Genomic DNA, 17,647 nt, shown 5'->3' on the forward strand with positions numbered 1-17,647 from the left:
TTCCCAACATGTATGATGTCCTACTTTCAACTGCTCTATTTCCAGCTCCGAAATGGCCTGTGGTTCTGTGTGGAGAAATCTTTAACATGGGATCTGAGAAGGAAAAATGCAGTCAGTAATTCTCTAAGGGATATCGAATGATCGAGAGGAAGTCAGTTCGCTTCTGTCTCTAACTTTCAAAGAAATTAGAGCCTGCTAAAAAACATAGTGGTGCACATTTAGGAGTCTCTGTACATAAATCCTTGTTTTTCCTTCATCCCTCAATGACTTATTGTTTTCTTAACACATCTCATTTTGTGTTCCTATGGGTGCCATCCAGGAAGCCTTGTGAATATCAGGCTGGAACCAGCTGAAATGCAATTGCTTATACAAAATCTGAAGTGCTCGACTCATTCAACTCCAGAGGCATGCAAGAGAAACATCCCAGACCTAACGTACAAGGCACACAGCGGCCAAGTTGCCTGTCACAGTTCTACAAGCAACTTGACATATTTTCCTCCTCAGGAAAATGCATGCCACTTGTCATGAAATTCGGGCTGCAGTTTTGCTAGACCTGGTATCATCTGTCTATAGAGTTACATGTTTAAATATAATTTGTGATCACACTAGTCGAGAACAGGGGATGAATGAGTGAAGAGTATAAATATACATTAGGGTTTAGCCTAATGCTGTGTAAGCCTGTGGCAAGGTGGTATTCCCTAGTTCCCAGCCTCCCACCTTCTCCCTGACCAGCATCTTCTTAAGGCCATTTAAGTCAATAACATGGGCTGTGAAGTCTCCACTCATAGTACAAATTGACTGTGTGTTCTGAGAGTCAAAGCTACAGCAAAAGAGGAGGTGTGCAGCTATTTTCACCCAAGCACAGAGCATAGGCGTATTAGTAAAAATTCTCATACAGCTTTTTTGTAAAATGAAGTGTAATGTGCCCAAAGTCCACAAACCAAGACCTTATTAGAATTATTTAACTTACTTTTCCCCAGGAGCAGGAATGAAAAAAAATGAATACTAACCTTTCTTAACACAATTTGCCAGTATGGACCAAGTCAGAAAACTGTCTTCTCTACGGCAAGGAGGTCTGTGCGAAATAATCAGGAGTGTGCACAAAGATTTAAATATGAAGATGCTTCCCAAGAGTATTTATAATAGGGAAAATTTGGGGGAAAACCCTAGGTGTTTCACAATAAGAAAAGAGTTAAGGGGGTGGGGGTGTAGCTCAGTGGTAGAGTGTTTACCTAGCACATTCAAGGCCGGCCCTGCACTAGACCCTATCTGAAAAATAACTAAAACCAAAAAAAAAGTTAGGTGTGTGGCTCAAGTGTGAGGCCTACCACGTATGAGGCCCTGAGTGCTGTCAAAATAAAATAAACAAATGAAATAAAATAAAGTTGCATATAATCTCTCCGTATAAAGAACATTATGTAGTCACTGAAAAGCAAATGTCAGAAAAAATTTAATACTAATACACTCAAAATGAAAAGCAGTCAAGAATTAAAAGTTGAAAATTAAATAATATCTATCTATATACATAGTACTATGATCCTGATAATATAATATTTATGCACAGAATAAATACTGAACGAAAATACAGTGAATTATACTGGTAGTTATTGCTGAGTGATGCTGAATCTAAATCGATCATTATATTTGTCTGCATTTTCCACAGTGTCTACAATGACCTTGTATTAGTTTTATAATCTAAAAAATAAAAACACAAAGTAAGGAAATCAGGCTCACACAAAGCAGGAGCGCAAAGCATGAACCTGACGTAACTGTGGTCTCAGAGGGACTCTGTAGTTATGTAACTTTTCATTGGTTTTTCCTGGGGATCAAACCCAAGGCTTCATGCAAGCCAGACAAGCACTCCACCACCGAGTTACACCCCAGCCTAGGCACGTAGCTTTTAAAAGAGAGAGCTCTACATCAGTCCCACCCCAGCAACTCCAAAGACCTCAACGCTGAGGAAAACGCCCTGCCAGCCTGTATGAGCTTTGACTGTAAACTTCTCAAGGTCTCCTCACACACCCAGGGCACATTCTCCACAGACAGAGGCTTATAAAGTTCCTCGGTAAGTCGAAGTATTCATCCGCCTGTCCCCATAAAATGTGACCTTGCAAGTCCATGTCAGTGGAATCCGAAAGAGGGACAGAGGGCCCCAGGTAACATAATGCGCCCAGAACACGTCTGCAGCTCTGACAGGTGCAAACAACTCCACTGTCTAAATATAAATCAACTTGGGCAGTTTAGAAACAGCCTTTCCCACTTTCCATTCTGATGCAGCAAAAGAATGTTCTCTTCTTTACTTCTGACTCTTCATGCTGGCTATTTTTATTTAGAGTCTTTTTTTGCAATAACCTTTATTTGAAGAAAAGCAATGCTAGAACTTTAAAACAGATATTGTCTTCCAAAATCTTAGATGAGATTTTTGAAATGCATTAAGTTGAGGTGATTAACACATGAACAGTATTCTTAAAACTTTCTGGATGAGCAGAAAGCTGAGTCTAATATTTAAACCACCAAGTGACCTAATTTTTAATCAGCAGAGTGGAAATTCTAGAGCAGACTCTAGAATTCTGTGTCTCTGCCAGTTTCTGCCTTGCTCTCTCCAATCATCCCTCAATTCCACCTCCCTCCTCAAGTTCCTGCTCAGTGGCCACTTCTCAGAGAGACTTCTCTGACCTTCCCCACTCCCCACCCCCATCCCCTGCTGCCCCATACACCCCCAGGCATCCTCTTAGTTCCCTAGACATAAGAGATTTACCTTCCTTCCTTTCATTCCACATCATTACTTATTAGCCTACGAGTTTAGTTGGAGGTAAGATTGTATGTATTTCCTCACTTTTTCCATTACCACCATCCAAACTCATGGTGGCTACCAATGAAGTACTGTTGAATGATTGGATGGATGGATGGATGGATGGATTGATGGATGGATATGAGAGGACTGAAATGGTCAGATGAGCTTAGGTGCAAGGAAGAAGGAAGGCAGTGCTACTCCTGACAGCCTTGAAAAAGAACAGTTTATGAAAGAAGAATAATTAGCTATGCTTAGCCACTGCTTAGTCTTTTGGTTTATTTTTCTGGGGAGTGTTTTTTTTTTAATAAGTGAAATTAAGTCTAAAATCAATGCCAGATATTTTTAAAGGAGCTTGGTGTGCATTCACTAAAGGGTTGAAATTTTCCACGTTCACTTTCCCTCTTTGTTGCCATGTAATGAGAGAATGGGCCAGGCTAGCTCTCTGGTTCTGGGTCTCTGGACCTGCTGTCTTCTACTGGAACAGTCTCCCTGCGCTTGCATCCCAACTCTATTCTGATCGCAAAAAAAGACTGGGCTCTTTTCAAACTCATAGACACCACACTCCTACCTACCAAGACTGTGGTGTGCCACAACTAAGTTTAGCCCCACTCTCCTGGTCTGAAATAGTCATCTAAACCACACAGGAAATTATTACCCATGGTTTCCTAGATCTATGGAGGAAAGACACTTTCAAACCCTAATGCTATAAAGTTCCATTTACTTGTCCCAACTCCTTCCCAGTGTGGGTCAGATCACCCTTTGCCTGCATGCATTTTGCAATACCTGTTGGCTCTTTATTTTGCCCACTCTTCTAGCATGCTCACTATACTTGAGAAATGCAGCCAGCACTTGGCTTAATACACCTTCAGCCTACTCATCAGCTCACAAAAAGGGGGTTAGAGTTGGCAGAGGGAGTACGCCAACCGCCTACCAACAGCAAGTTTCACAGGTGGTCCTTTACCAAATTTGCCCATCGAAAGGAAGTGAGAGCACTAATGATCACCATTTACCTTTCAGACGGGGAGGCTCTACAGAACTTAAGGCTTGAATTGGATTATCATAACCCATTGGTGTTTTAGTCTTGCATACCTAGTAAAATTGGAAGCTACTCTTATATTAGAGTAGAAATTCCCAAATGCCATTTTCAACATAATGAATCTTCATAAAACTAAATATATTGAATGTGAGGGACTAAGAATATGTCCTTCCTGTATTTTGTTGTTCTTGTTATTAAAGAGTACTTAAATAGAAAAGATGTCAGGATCTGTTTATTTTAGTGTGTTTACTCTGCACTTCAAAAAGTTGGCAACCCTGTATCAATTAACAACATTCTAAAATTTCACTGGTCATTAAAACTTGAAAATTAGGAGCCTTCTTTCTAAAGTGGCTAGCTCAGATCCACTGGTAGATAAGATGATCTCCCAGGACAGGAGGGCCTCTGGCTCAAACTGTACTGGTTCCGACTACTCTGATGGACTTCCAGGTGAATCGAAAAGAACAGAGAGGTCCTGAACATCCGAGCAGTTATTATAATAGATTTAAGTCAAGTGAGCTCTAAAATATACCCACCTGAGAATCCTAGAGTACTGTGTGCAATAGGCGATAGGCCTCTGCCCCGCCCCCCCATCAACATTTTCGGGATTTTGCTGTGTATTTTTCTTCCAAAGTAACACCTGGACATGGTAGGCACAAATCAAGGTTCAGAAATTTGGGACACTAGAAACACACTTGATGTCTGCCTGCCCCTCGGGGCTCCGTGAATGGTGTGGAGGTCAAGGTCTTCTGCTTACGGGCTGCAGTATCCAATGAGTGCCTTGGAGGTCAGGATTCTGTTTCGGAAGGGGAAATTTTGCATGCTGTCTGCACTCAGCCGGCTCACTAAACCATGCGTTCTTGGGTAGGCAATCACCTCTATCCACCCTCTGGCACCCGTCCTCCGGCTCCTGATGAAACGGTGCCCCACCGCCCTCTTCCCAGACCCTGGACTCCAGCCGGGTCACTCCCCGCACGCTGCGCGTCACGTGGCGGAGCGGTGCTCTCCCCAGCCGCCGCTATTGGTCGGTGGCTCAGGTCCCGGCGGCGCCCATTGGCTGCGGAGGGCCATTCACGTGAAAGAGGCTCTGGGACGGGACCCCGAGTCGGGAGAGGTGTCTGGAAAGTTAAAGGGTGTCAGCGCGGCCGCGAGAGCGCGAGTCCTGGGTGACCGGCCGAGGGAAAGGCGAGCGGGACGCTTTAGCGCGCGGACGGAGACCGCTGCTGGCTGAGGGCCCGGAGCTGAGCCCCAGTCCCTGCTGTCGTGACGCTGTCACTGTCACCCTCCACGCGGATGGTGCGCCGGGCTGGCGCGTCTGCCCTCGGGAGTTATGAGTTGTACGGGGTACGTATCTCCCCAAGTTTCGATCCCAGGTTCAGAGGCAATGCACCCGCGGCAAGGGGCGCACGGCGGAGCCCCCTTTTGCGCCCCCCTCCTACACTTCCACCGCCCCACTTGCAGTTACACGCCGGTGATGGAACACGATAGAGGGGTTCGAGTAAACTGTGGCTTCCACGTGGAGGGGCGATCTAGGCACCAGAGCTGGACCTTCATGACCCCCGGAGCTGCGGGCCCGGGATTTGGGGCTGGTACAGCAGACACCCTTGAGCCCTGTTGTCCCGGGTTCGAAAGTGGCACAAAGTTTCCAACCTGGGACCTGAGACTTTTAGAAGTTGTCTACGGAATTGGGCGGTGGGGTCTGAAGCACAAGGACAAGTCGGCTGCCTCTCTTTGAGGCTCGGTTTCCTGATAAAAGACCCCTCCAGACCTTAAATGCTATAAAGTTGAGTTTACTTCTCCTAGCTCCTTCCTGGTTTGATTCAGACCACTGTTTGCTGCATTCAAGAAGGGGACACACTTGGTAGTCTGGGACAGGGACCGTCCGGGCCAGTGTGGTGAGGCGGCCCGCGTGGGGGTGCTCTTGTGGCGCGGCGCGCTAGGGACCCGGTGGCCCCGCCGCCCCGCCCCGTCCTGGTGTGATAACTTGGGCTCCTCCCCCTTGTCGTCTTCATCTCCGGGAACGCAGCCCAGGCCCTGCCTCCCGGACACACCGACGCTCACGTAGTCGGGTGGCAGCGGCCGCCTTGCCACCTCTCTCGGGGCTCTCGGATGCGGCCAGCGAGCTGGGGCGGGGGCTTGTCCGCCGCCCGAAAGGTGGGTGCAGCGGAGAGGAGGGGGACGGGGTGCAGCTCCGGGCCTGTGGGACGAGGAGGGCAGGGGCCCGGCGGGATCCTATAACCTGGACGCACCGGCCTGTCTTGGTACCCAGCTCATGCCACCCTTTAGAGCCCAGAGAAAGAGGTGTGGACGAGACTACCTGCAAAGGAAGGAAGGGGTGAGGATCCAGAACGAAATACGACAGGGTTCTAGGATTCGGAGGCTGGCGAGGTATTGCTGTCTGAAAAAAGCTGTGGAAACACTTGGGAACTTGGGAGAGTTGTTGAAAGGTGGCCGTGGCCACGCCTGTGGTCTTTGTGGCCAGTTTTCCTGAGAGACCCAGGGTCCAGGAGAAGAGTCAGGACTTCAGCTTGAGGGGGAAGAGAAGAGGAAATGGTTCGCTTGGCAGAGTTGTTCAGGAGCCAAGACTAAAGTGGAGACAGCTGGAGGACTTACCACAAAAGTAGAGGTGAGGTATTTGGGGGAAAGCTGGTGGAAGAGAAGAACCTTCCGTGTTGTTAGCAACTTGGAATGTCAGACGTAGGAGGGACTTCAGAGGAGAATCCTCAAGCTCAGAGAAGTTGAGTGAGTGGCCCAAGTAGCACAGCCAGGTGGAGAAATTCTTAGGTCAGTGCTGTTTACCCTGTCATTTTTAGGTGGCAGGGGCTGTGACATTTTAACTTACCTCTTTCCTTGTGATGCAGCCTAATTCACAAATACTTATCCCCAAGTCACTTTGGATGACAGAATGAAGTTACAAGTAACTTTTAAGGTTCTCATGGTCTGCAGACAAAGGAAAGAAAGATCATCTTTACATGGTATCAGGCAGACCTCTTAGAGGGAATAAAAGGGTTGTGTGTCGATGACCTAATTGTGAATGTTTAATGTAATTTGGCAGTTTTCATTGTTGTTGGTGGGTTCCTGTGTGTCTGATTGTTTGGTTGTTGTTTTGGTTTTTTTGGTGATACTGGAGTTTGAACTCAGGACTTCACAGTTGCTAGGTAGGCAGGTACTCTACCACTTGTGTGTCTTATTTTTCTGTCTTAATGTCAGAGAGAGAGGGAAGGAGAAAGAGGGAAGAGAGAGAAGAGAGTGAGAGAATATGAAGGGAAAATGTTTTGGTCCCAATACAAAAACAAAACAAAAACTGCTTCCTATAAAAAGCATAGCCAGAAAGAGTAGCTCAGCTACCTGAAACTAGGAGGGTCATGGTGTTATTTTCTGTGCAGATCTACCATTTTCATAAGAAAAATCACCATGAAGTCTCAGCCTCAAGCCAGATGTCTTGAGAAAGTGTTCTTTGTCACTAGTGGATCAGAAAAGGCACTTCTGCACAACTATCCATGTGCGCTCCAATTTGGAGTTTGCGCAGTTGGGCCAGAAATCCACCCTGGGGCATGGCCCAGTCCCTCATCCGGCAAGGTTGACCTCTGAGATATCCATTTGGGAGCAGAGTATTTGAGATTTCACTAGCCTGGGGGAATGGCCACTCATGCTCCCACGGTCCTGTCCTGCAGCTGGTGTCCAGATTGTGTGTCACACTCTGCAGGGTCAATGTGCATCTACCCATTGACTCTGCTTTTTACACTGGGATTAGAGCAGCCTGAGAGTCTGTAGAGAGAAGAGGCCTGAGATTCAGCCTGGACTGTCTCCTGGGTGGAAGCGATCATTTTCATGTCATTTGCACATGAAGCACCTGCCTGGCTGCTTTCTTTTCAGGGACTTAAGAAAGTATTGCCTTGCATATCTGAGTTGGTTGGAGTGTTTCTGGGTGGTCCTCATTCTCTGTTGGGGACTTCCTGAGCAGAAGTTCAGGAAAACCTACCCCAAACCAGCACCTTGGTGCCCTGACTCAAGGGAATATACAACTTAACAAAAGCTGGAATCTACTGTGAGGACCAGCAAGGTGGCTGACTGTTGACTGAGGCAGCAGGGGTGAATGTCCTCACCTGTAGGTATGGTGACACACAGAAGTAGTGAAGGGATTTGGGTCAGGGTTACTTGTGCAATTCCCTGGGCAGTAGTCCCATGGTAACTCTTGGGCTATCATAATCTTTCATGGAAGAATTTTGCAAAAAGTTTGGCTCTTGACAATGCTAGCAAAATCGTTTAATTAACTCTGGCTCTGACTAGAAGCTCACCTCCCCACCTGTTTCGCTTGTCTCAGGGACATTCACACCAGTGGGATCCAACAGTGCAAATTTGTCAAGATCCTTCAACCTGCAGGATCAGAAATTGGGTGAGGGCTTCAGGGGGCTGCAAGAGTGCAGTGTTTAATTGATCCCTTTGCTCTGGAGCTCTGTTTTCCACAGTATCATGAGAGTTTCTCAACTTGTCTCTAATGAGCTACTTGAAAGATGAGCAGGAAAGTGTGAGGTTGGTCTATGCACTTGGTAGAGGCCCAGAGAGAACTTACAAGTTGACCTTGTGCTGACTCAGGCCAGAAGGATGCGTGGCAGGGGAAAAACCTTTACTCCCTAGATTGCACCCAGTGTTTCAAGGGTGGGCAACTCTGGGATGCAGGGCATGGGCTGTGTGATTGATTGGCTGTTTGGGCTTAACAAACACAAAACAAGAAATTCCTGTTTTAAAGTTAGAGCTGAGGTAAAGCTCCAATAAATTCTAACAAAATTTTGTAATGGGCAGTTGGAACTAAAATTCAAGAAAATTTTAAGTATGGAGTCTTTTTTTTTTTTTTTCAACATTAGTCAACCCACTGATCCTCTCTGAAGCCATCTTGTCCAATTCAGTCAGAATTTTCCTTTCCAGAACAGTTACACGGGTGAAAGAACAGAAAATAGCAAGCAGATTGGCCCCAAAGTTTTTCACTAAGTTGACTTTGTTAGGGGAGAAACAATAAGGCATTAAATATCCTTTCAAACAAATGTTTGCTTAACTGCATATAGCTGTAAGTTATTGTTTTGTCTCTGAATTTGTGTGTTTCTCCAACTGGTCATGGCCAAGTTTTCGAAAAAATGGAACCAAATCTAACATGTCTTTGTCCTTTCTCATTTTTTATTATAATTTCATTAACCAGAATCAGAAGTTGAAAATGATTTATTGAGCCAAACCAGTTGTCCCCCAGTCTTGTCAAAAGATGAGCAACATTTTGGCTGTCCTTTCTCAAAAGCAGCAGTGGTGACCTGAGAGTAGACACCCCAATGTACCACTGCATATCTGAGCCCACCCCATATCTACACCTTTGCATTAAGAAGGGAGGAGTTATGGGGAACTAGTTCAGATCCTGTGTTCTGTATCCTCAGATTTGAGATCTGAGTCCTGTTTTGTTACTCACTTCTTCAATTTAGCCTGTTGTAACTATCAAATCACATAAATCGGCCACAGTAATCAGACTGATAAAAGGTACTCAACTTTGGTGAGGCAATAACATCAGGGTAGGGGTTTGATAATTTTTTAAATAGTTGAATTTTTAAGATTCATTTTTTTCTGACTATAGAAGTATTGTTTTAGAAAGTATAAAAAAATACAAAGCAGGAAAATTAATTTCCTGAGATCTTGTCACCTGGATATTCTGACAGTTTTAACTAGACAAGCACCTCCTCATCTCCAGGGGATACATCCAAGACTCTTGTGAGTGTCTGAAAGCTCTGGTGGTATAGAACCCTGTGTGTACTGTGCTTTCCCTGTGTGCCCTGCAGCCGTGTTACATCTGTCCTTCTCTGCTGTATGCTCAGGTGCATCCTTTGGGTCACCACTCTTGTGCTCTGGGTCATTCTAAGTAAAACAAGGGTAACTTGAATATGAGCACCATGATATTACCACAGCCCACTTGATACCAGAAATGCTCCTGAGTTTCTAGGGCAGATAGCATATATATTGTGATATGCTGACCAAGGGGTCATGGATATCCCGGATGAAGGGATGATTCAGGGCCTGGGAAGAAGAGGAACTGAGCAGGATGCCATAAGATTCTTTCACACTACTTGGAATGGTTTACAACTTAAAACTTGTGCATTGTTTACTTTAAAAATTTCTCATTTAATATTTTTGGACCCATTTAATATTTTTGACCACAGGGAGCTAAAACCAGGGAGACCAAAACCTTGGATAAAGGAGGACCTCTGTATCTCAGTCTTTTTTCTACATGTCTGTAACATTTTCTCCTTACAGGTCTGGTCTTCAGGTACAACTTTATCGTCTCCATTTTTTACGCTAACAATATATTTAAAACATTCCTATTCCATTTAAATATTTTCAAAAGAATGATTTTAATGATGACATAAGATTGATTTAACCAGGTAACTGTCAGTGGTCACTCTTGTTCTCATTATTTTCCTCCTCTCTTCTTCCACTGAACATTTTAGTACATTAGCTTCCTGCACTTTAATTATTTACTTAGGATGAATAACTATGTGATATTGGAACAAAAATAATAGCACTTAGATTGTGCCAATTTAGGCTAATAAAAATATTCTTATTATCTTTTACAATTCTTTCCTAACTTAACAGGCAAAATAAGTACCATTTAGGCTTTAATTTCTTAAATTAACTTTAAGACTAGACATGTTGCATATTTATGGTCCACTTTTAAATTTTTCACAAATTTTCTATTAATGTTCTTGCCTCATTTTTTGTTTGACTGTTATTGCTTTGTAAAAAATCTTTATATATTAGAGTATTAACTCTTTTCTGTCATGCTTTTTGTAAAATATTTTCCCAGTTTGTCTTTAATCTTTTTTGGTTTTTTTTTTTTTACTTCTAGAAAAGCATAATTTATGAGAATTCAAATTTAACCTTTATTTAGCATGATTCTATTTACTTTTTATTCTTGCAGCAACTTTTTTTCGCTTGTATACAAAACAAATGATCGCCCCAGGTAAAATAGTTTAAAAATGCTAAATTGCTGGTTCTTTTTAAAAAGAAAACTATGCTGGAACATAAAAACCTACCATAAGTTTAATGAAAACAAATTTTTGTCTGTCTTTACTACTGAATTCCAGTGTCTAGCATAAGGGCTGGCTATAGTAAACACCAAATCAATGTTTGGGTGATGAATTCATGTCTTTTTATTGGATTAATGCAGTATTTATGATTAAAGCTACAATGTGATATCACCTCGTACCTGTTAAAATGATTATTTTTAAAAAGATGAAAGATAACAAGTGTCAAAGAGAATGAAAACAAGGGACTCTTATACACTCTTGGTGGAAGTGTAAATTAATACAGCCATTACAAAAAATGGTGTGGAGTTTCTTCAAAAAATTAAAAATAAAATTTCCATTGACCCAATAATCCCATTATAAGGTACATATTCCCCCTCCCTTTTTGGTTTCTTTTTTTTTTTGCAGTACTGGGGTTTGAACTTAAGGCCTCGTGCTTGCCAGGAACCTTGTCTTCCTAAGTAGGGGCTCTACCACTTAAGTAGACACACCTCCAGCTACGCAGGGTGTATATTCAAAGGATACACATCAGTATGGTGAAGAGATAGTTGTACTCCTATGTTCACTGTGGCATCATTCACAATAGCTGAGGTATGGAATCAACCTAGGTATCCATCAACGAACAAGTAGATGAAGAAAATGTGGTACATATACACAATGCAGTATTGCTCGGCCACAGAGAAGAATGAAATCTTGTCATCTGCGTAAGTCTGGAGGACAGTGTGTGCAGTGAGCTAGGTACAGAAAATGAGTGCCGGATATCCTCACTTCCACGTGCAATCCAAACAGGTTGATCTCACTGAAACAGATAGTAGAATGGTGGCTACCATGGCCTGCACACTGAAGGACCAGGGAGATGTGATCAAAGAGTCCCCTAGGAGGAAAAAATTCAAGAGGGCCATTGTACATTTAGGAGCTCCAATGTGCATTGTACGTTGTACATGTGATTATAGTTAATGACAATACATTGTATACTTTCAAATGGCTCAGACAGTAGATTTAAGTGTTCTCGTTCCTTTAACATAATTCAGATTGCTTTAGACATTCCGCAACATATATATAGCAACATATCAAGTTCAGGTTGTACACCATAAATATATATGACTTTCCCTTGTCAATCAATAATAGATAGCAGTGTTTACCAAAGTGTGCAACTCAGGCCAGCTGTTTGTGGAATGTACTCCACCAAAAAAGGTATTCTTTAGTCAAATAAGTTTGAGAAATTCTGTAAATAATGTGCCTTTTTCTTTATCCTCCATGGCATGTGAGCATACTGAAGGGCCTAAGACATTCTGACAGGAAAACCTGTGAATTCATTTTGAAACTAGGAATTCCATACTTTTTTGATTGTTTGTTTCAATCTCAGACACGCTTGCCTCCTCCCTGCACATTCACTTAATTTCCCCTGAAACCTGTGTCCTGTGAGACCACACTGGGGTTAACACTGGACAGTAACCACGTGGGCCCAGATAAAAGGGAACACTGTTTGCCAAGTCTCTGCTGGAATGAACGTTTAAACATGTATCTGATCTCGTCACTGTTTTTTTATCTCCTCCCCTTTTGTCAGGATTCTAGCCTATCCGTCTAACCCCATGATGGCTGTGGACATAGAATACAGATACAGCAGCATGGCCCCTTCATTGCGCCGAGAGCGGTTCGCCTTCAAGATCGCACCAAAGCTGAGCAAGCCACTGAGGCCCTGTATTCAGCTGGGCAGCAAGAAGGAAGCCAGTGGAGTGGTGGCTCCAACGGCCCAGGAGAAAAAGGTGAAAAAGCGAGTGTCCTTCGCGGACAACCAAGGGCTGGCCCTGACAATGGTCAAAGTGTTCTCAGAATTTGATGACCCATTAGATATTCCATTTAACATCACTGAGCTCCTAGACAACCTTATGAGTCTGACGACAGCAGAGAGCGAGAGCTTTGTTTTGGATTTTTCACAGCCTTCTGCAGATTACTTAGACTTCAGAGATCGACTTCAGGCCAGCCATGTCTGTCTTGAAAACTGTGTGCTAAAGGACAAAGCCATCTCGGGCACTGTGAAGGTTCAGAACCTTGCGTTTGAGAAGATCGTGAAAATAAGAATGACATTTGACACTTGGAAAAGCTTCACAGACTTTCCTTGTCAGTATGTGAAGGACACTTATGCTGGGTCAGACAAGGACACATTCTCCTTTGACATCAGCTTACCTGAGAAAATTCAGTCTTACGAAAGAATAGAGTTTGCTGTGTGCTACGAGTGTAATGGCCAGGCGTACTGGGACAGCAACAAAGGCAAAAACTACAGGATCATCCGGGCTGAACTAAAATCTACTCAGGGAACCGTCGAGCCCCCAAATGGACAAGATTTTGGAATATCCTTTGACCAGTTTGGAAGCCCTCGATGCTCCTATGGTCTGTTTCCTGAATGGCCTAGTTACTTAGGATATGAAAAGCTAGGACCCTACTATTAGGACTACAGTTGACAGGTTGTGACTTTGTCACGATGGAATGGAGAAGCCAAGAGAAGAGCAAAGTTGAACTGCCATTAGGCCCAGTTTTTGGAAAGAAAGGATCTTGTTCACTTTTCTTTGAAACCAACAAATCCAACCAGGCATAGATCCCAGAACTGGTTTCTCACTGAAAAGAGGAGGTGCACTGGTCCATTGTGGCACCCTGGTGGCCACAAGGGCATGGAGCAGGATGATACAGAAGGGTCTGGAGAGGAACTAAGCCTGCAGGCAGTGCTGGCAATGCTGGAAAGCCTGGCCTCTCCTCTGCAGCCGGATGTGGAAAGTCAGTCACCTTAGAGAACCCTCAACTTTGGGTGTTCTCCACCAGCCGCCCTTTCCTTTGTGGTGCTGCTGTCCCATGAATACTGAGAGCCACCCTTTATCTCTGGGCTGTGACACACTGATGTTGCACATTTCTGTTATAGCTTCAAGAGAGATGGGATCTGCTCCTTTTTATGCAAGTTCATTTGTTTTGCATTTCATTTTCTTCCACAGTTCATCCGATGTTCAAGCAAAGATAATAAAGGCAACTAAATAGCCTGTGACTGAGACAGGCATTTCCTCTCGCCTCCTCCTGACCCCATGTTTATCTTCCAGCATTGGAAAGTCACCGGTTCCTGTGTGGGGTCACAGATTGGAGGGTTATAAGCAGACAGGGCAGTCAGGAGTTGTAGCTTTTCCTCTTGGCTTTTGGTGGAGCTTTCTAAGCACTCACTCTCACCCCAAGTTACCAGAAGTCTCAATGACAAGATTTGTTTTCACTTGCTTGGCTGGTTTGCAGGCCTCTTCTTTATGAAAGAATTGTAGCTCTTCTTTCGGGGAGAGTCTTCCAAGCTGTGTTAAGGACATTTGTTTTGCAGATCCGGCAGATCCTCGAAGCCTTCAGAAATGCTTACTTTTATTTTGCCTGTGCTACACAATGTTCAGGACACTTTACAAGCAGCTAGAGACATTGATTTGGGTGTTTTTATTTATGGTGTGTGAGTATGTAAAAGGACATGGGATAAAAACCTCACCAAGTTCTCATATGTTATTTTAAATGTTTGCCAACTCTGAAATACCAGAAATTAATTGTTCTTAACCATATTGGACTAAAATGTGTTGGTGAATGCTAGTGTGAAACTCCCAGGACATTCACTGTTGGATGGATTCCCCCAAACCTGTGATTTTCTTGGGCAAGATTGGTTTTTACTTAGGGGGTATTTGAAAAATATTTTTCATGTATAACTATAGAATTTTTTCTATTTTTTTGTTTGTTTGTTTGGAGTTTGGTTAAATGACTGATTTTAATTCTCTTTTTGCCTGATCTTAATAAAGTTAGGTTTTCCTAAGGCATATGGGGAAAAGGAGTGCATAGTTGCCTGAATTCAAAGGTACACATGGCTGCTGGATTTGCCAAGCAAAGAATCTTGTGCTTGAATTTTCCAGATTAATTAGAAAAGATCTCCTTGTTCTGTGGCTTTGTACCTTAGTGTCAGGCAGGTATTGAGTGCCTTGGCTCATCGAGTTATGTGGTTGGGGTTTATTTTTATTTTTTTCTTTTTGAATTTTAAAATGTTTTGACTTTTTAAATACTAAGTGGTATTTGTTGTAATTCTTATTCCTTAAACTGGCTGTTACTAGTCTGCAATCTAGTGCTTTGTTTTTTTGTGCCTGTCCCGGGTGGCTAGCACTCTGGGATTACATGATACATGGGTAGATCATATTTGTATCTTATGCTGAAATTGGGCAGGGCTGTGCTTTATCTAAGCATACCATAAGTACACAGACAGAGTGGGTGATCAGAACTAGTAATAGCATAAATCTAAATCAGATGGAAGCAAATTGATCTGATGTGGGTTGTGGATTTAATTTTGTATGAATTTCCTCTCCAATGCAGGAAAGCAAGAGGGTACAGTTACTTGCAGGTCATCAGACTAAGGATCATTCTGTATTCAGAAGAAAATGGGACTCAAGTGATTTTAAAATAAAGTCTGTAAAAATGATCCCCAGACATTCCCAGGTCAAAATTTGAAATATGGTAATTGAGTGATAAGTATCTCTTATAAAATACCCGTAAGCCCTCCCCCTCCCCTTTTTTCTCCCAGCTCACCGCAGCTTTCTTGCTTGGGGCACTGGAGGCAAGCCCCCAGCCGGCACACCTGGGGTGTGCACATATCCCCAGCTCAGCTACAAAGGCAAGTCCCCTCCTGCTTTCAGAGGTCCTTGTCCCTGATCAAAGAGTATGCTTGCCTGATTTCCCTGAAGTCTGTCATCCACTGAGGATCAGAAGAGTCTTCTGTTTATCCCTCTCTCTTCTCCTGACACAGCCCTCCTCCCTCTGGCCTAGTCTGCCCCATGATTCTCCCAGCCTGAGAAACTGCCCTGATGGACTCCCCACCCTTATCTCAGAGCTCCCCATCATGGACAAGCCCACACACTTGGGAGGGGAGGCACCCTCCTTTGCTGGGGACTTCACTGGCCTGACCTGTCACTTTGCCATCACGTGCCTTTTCGTTATGGTGATGAATGGCCCCCATTCATGGCGTCCTTCCCTTATTGCTCAGAAGGACCAACACCTGTTCGGTGCTGTTCTCCAGAACTGTGTTGCCAGATCTGGGGTCCACAAATGGGAGAGCAACTCCATTTTCTTTTCATATTTATTTCCCAAAATGCCCTGAAGTGCTTTTGCAAATAAGGTGCACTAAATAAGCTGGACTACATAAAGATATATAATAAATAAGCTTTCAATGTTTCTTGGAAGATAAGAAGCATGGAATGGGTTTTTGAAAGTGTTATTATAGGAGAGCCAGTGAGAAGTGATGGAGCCCTGTAGTTCTCCAGAAATTGAAAGAATCTGAGTCATTGGTGGAATTTATTTTTATCTCTAAGATTTAATTTTAATGGGGATAAAACATGATACATTTTTAAAGACATAATTTTGAATTGCTTTGTGTTATTCGATCTTTGCATATTATTTGCTTTTTAAGAACAAGCATTACGTGTCATCTTGATGTCAAATGGGCAAAATACGTGCTTTCTTTTAGAAGGGCCCATATCAAGGGTCTTCCGTCTAGATGGACAGTGACCAAAACCTTGATGATCTTTCATTCATTTCTGTTTTTTAAGTCCCCCCACTAGATACAGGCCTGTGGCCCTTTGTTCTGAGGGGTCTGGATCTAGTCATATGTCCTAAAATTGGAGATACAAAGTTACACATATAATGAGATCCTTCATGGGATCTTATAGGATTACCCTAAAACATTATGGCAGCTTATCTTAATTTCCTGAAGTGGGACAATAGGACACCTCAGGAACAGGCAGTATTTCCTGGCGGTGGTTGTAAGGTATTGTGTCCCAAGTTGCAAAACTGAGAATTTTCTTCCAGTTTTGTTGATTGGTTCTAGAGACACCTGGGCCAGTGAGGACTTGAGAATTCAGCTATGAAAATGTCTCACTTTTACTTTGATGTGAATGTAGAAACCAGGACTTGTCTTCTTTTTATACCTAAAAGTGCCTATCAAGAAATTCCTGCATGTTTTTAAGAAATAAATATTTTTGTACACAAAGTTAAAGGGGAAATGCACTTTAAAATCACAAGAATAGATGTTTTGTGTGTGGTATAAGAGAGTGGTTTGTTTGTATCTATCTCAAAAGCAAAAATGTAATAAAGATAGAAACAACAAAACTGAAACTGTCCCTCTATTCTTAGAGCCAGAGGAAAAGAGCAATATTTTAAGTCAATGGGTTTCCACATACACATCTTGGGTTTCCAAAAGTATAGATCTCAACAGTGGCTGCTATAAAGCCATAAGGCACAGAGGTAGGGAAGGGGTGTCATTATGTTTTAAGCTGTCTGGACAGTGAAGACCAGTCATAGCTGAGAAGATAAGTGCCAGGGAGGAGTCCAGGATCAATATTATTCTGTCCCCATTGTTAATGACCCAAGGTCATAGCTCTTTCTGTGCTTGCTTTTGAAGTGTAGCACACACAAGCATATCAAGAAAACTATCAGCGCTGTCATAGTTTTGAACCATGATCAAACTCTGTAACCAGAAGAGGAACCAGCTCCTGGTGGAACATCCCCTCTCCATTGTGTATCAGACATTCACCCTAAGAAAGATTTTCGAAGATGCTTTATTTCAAAGTTCAGAAGAAGGGATGGATAACAGCTTCCAGATGTGTCACATCCACAGCCTCTGCCCCCAGCCCAGGGAAGGTGCCTAGTGGTACTACTGTGGAAGGATAGAGTGTATGAAAGTTAGAAGCTAGGGTATAGATGCAAAAGTAAGTT

At 43.3% G+C, this 17,647-nt stretch overlaps 1 protein-coding gene across 2 annotated transcripts; it reads left to right on the forward strand.

Moving 5' to 3' along the window:
* The first annotated feature begins 4,910 nt into the window (after positions 1-4,910).
* Ppp1r3b (protein phosphatase 1 regulatory subunit 3B) lies at positions 4,911-17,041 on the forward strand. 2 transcript variants are annotated; one of them, XM_020168299.2, is made up of 2 exons: positions 4,911-5,171; positions 12,453-17,041. In XM_020168299.2, the coding sequence occupies exons 1-2, from the start codon at positions 5,158-5,160 to the stop codon at positions 13,333-13,335; spliced, it is 897 nt and encodes a 298-aa protein (XP_020023888.1). In that variant the 5' UTR covers positions 4,911-5,157; the 3' UTR covers positions 13,336-17,041. The 2 variants fall into 2 exon arrangements, with proteins under 2 accessions (XP_020023888.1, XP_020023889.1); XM_020168300.2 differs by lacking the exon at positions 4,911-5,171 and adding an exon at positions 5,181-5,981.
* The last annotated feature ends 606 nt before the right edge of the window (positions 17,042-17,647 follow it).

The sequence above is a fragment of the Castor canadensis genome, chromosome 14, assembly GCF_047511655.1.
Source record: "Castor canadensis chromosome 14, mCasCan1.hap1v2, whole genome shotgun sequence".
Taxonomy (NCBI): Eukaryota; Metazoa; Chordata; class Mammalia; order Rodentia; family Castoridae; genus Castor; species Castor canadensis.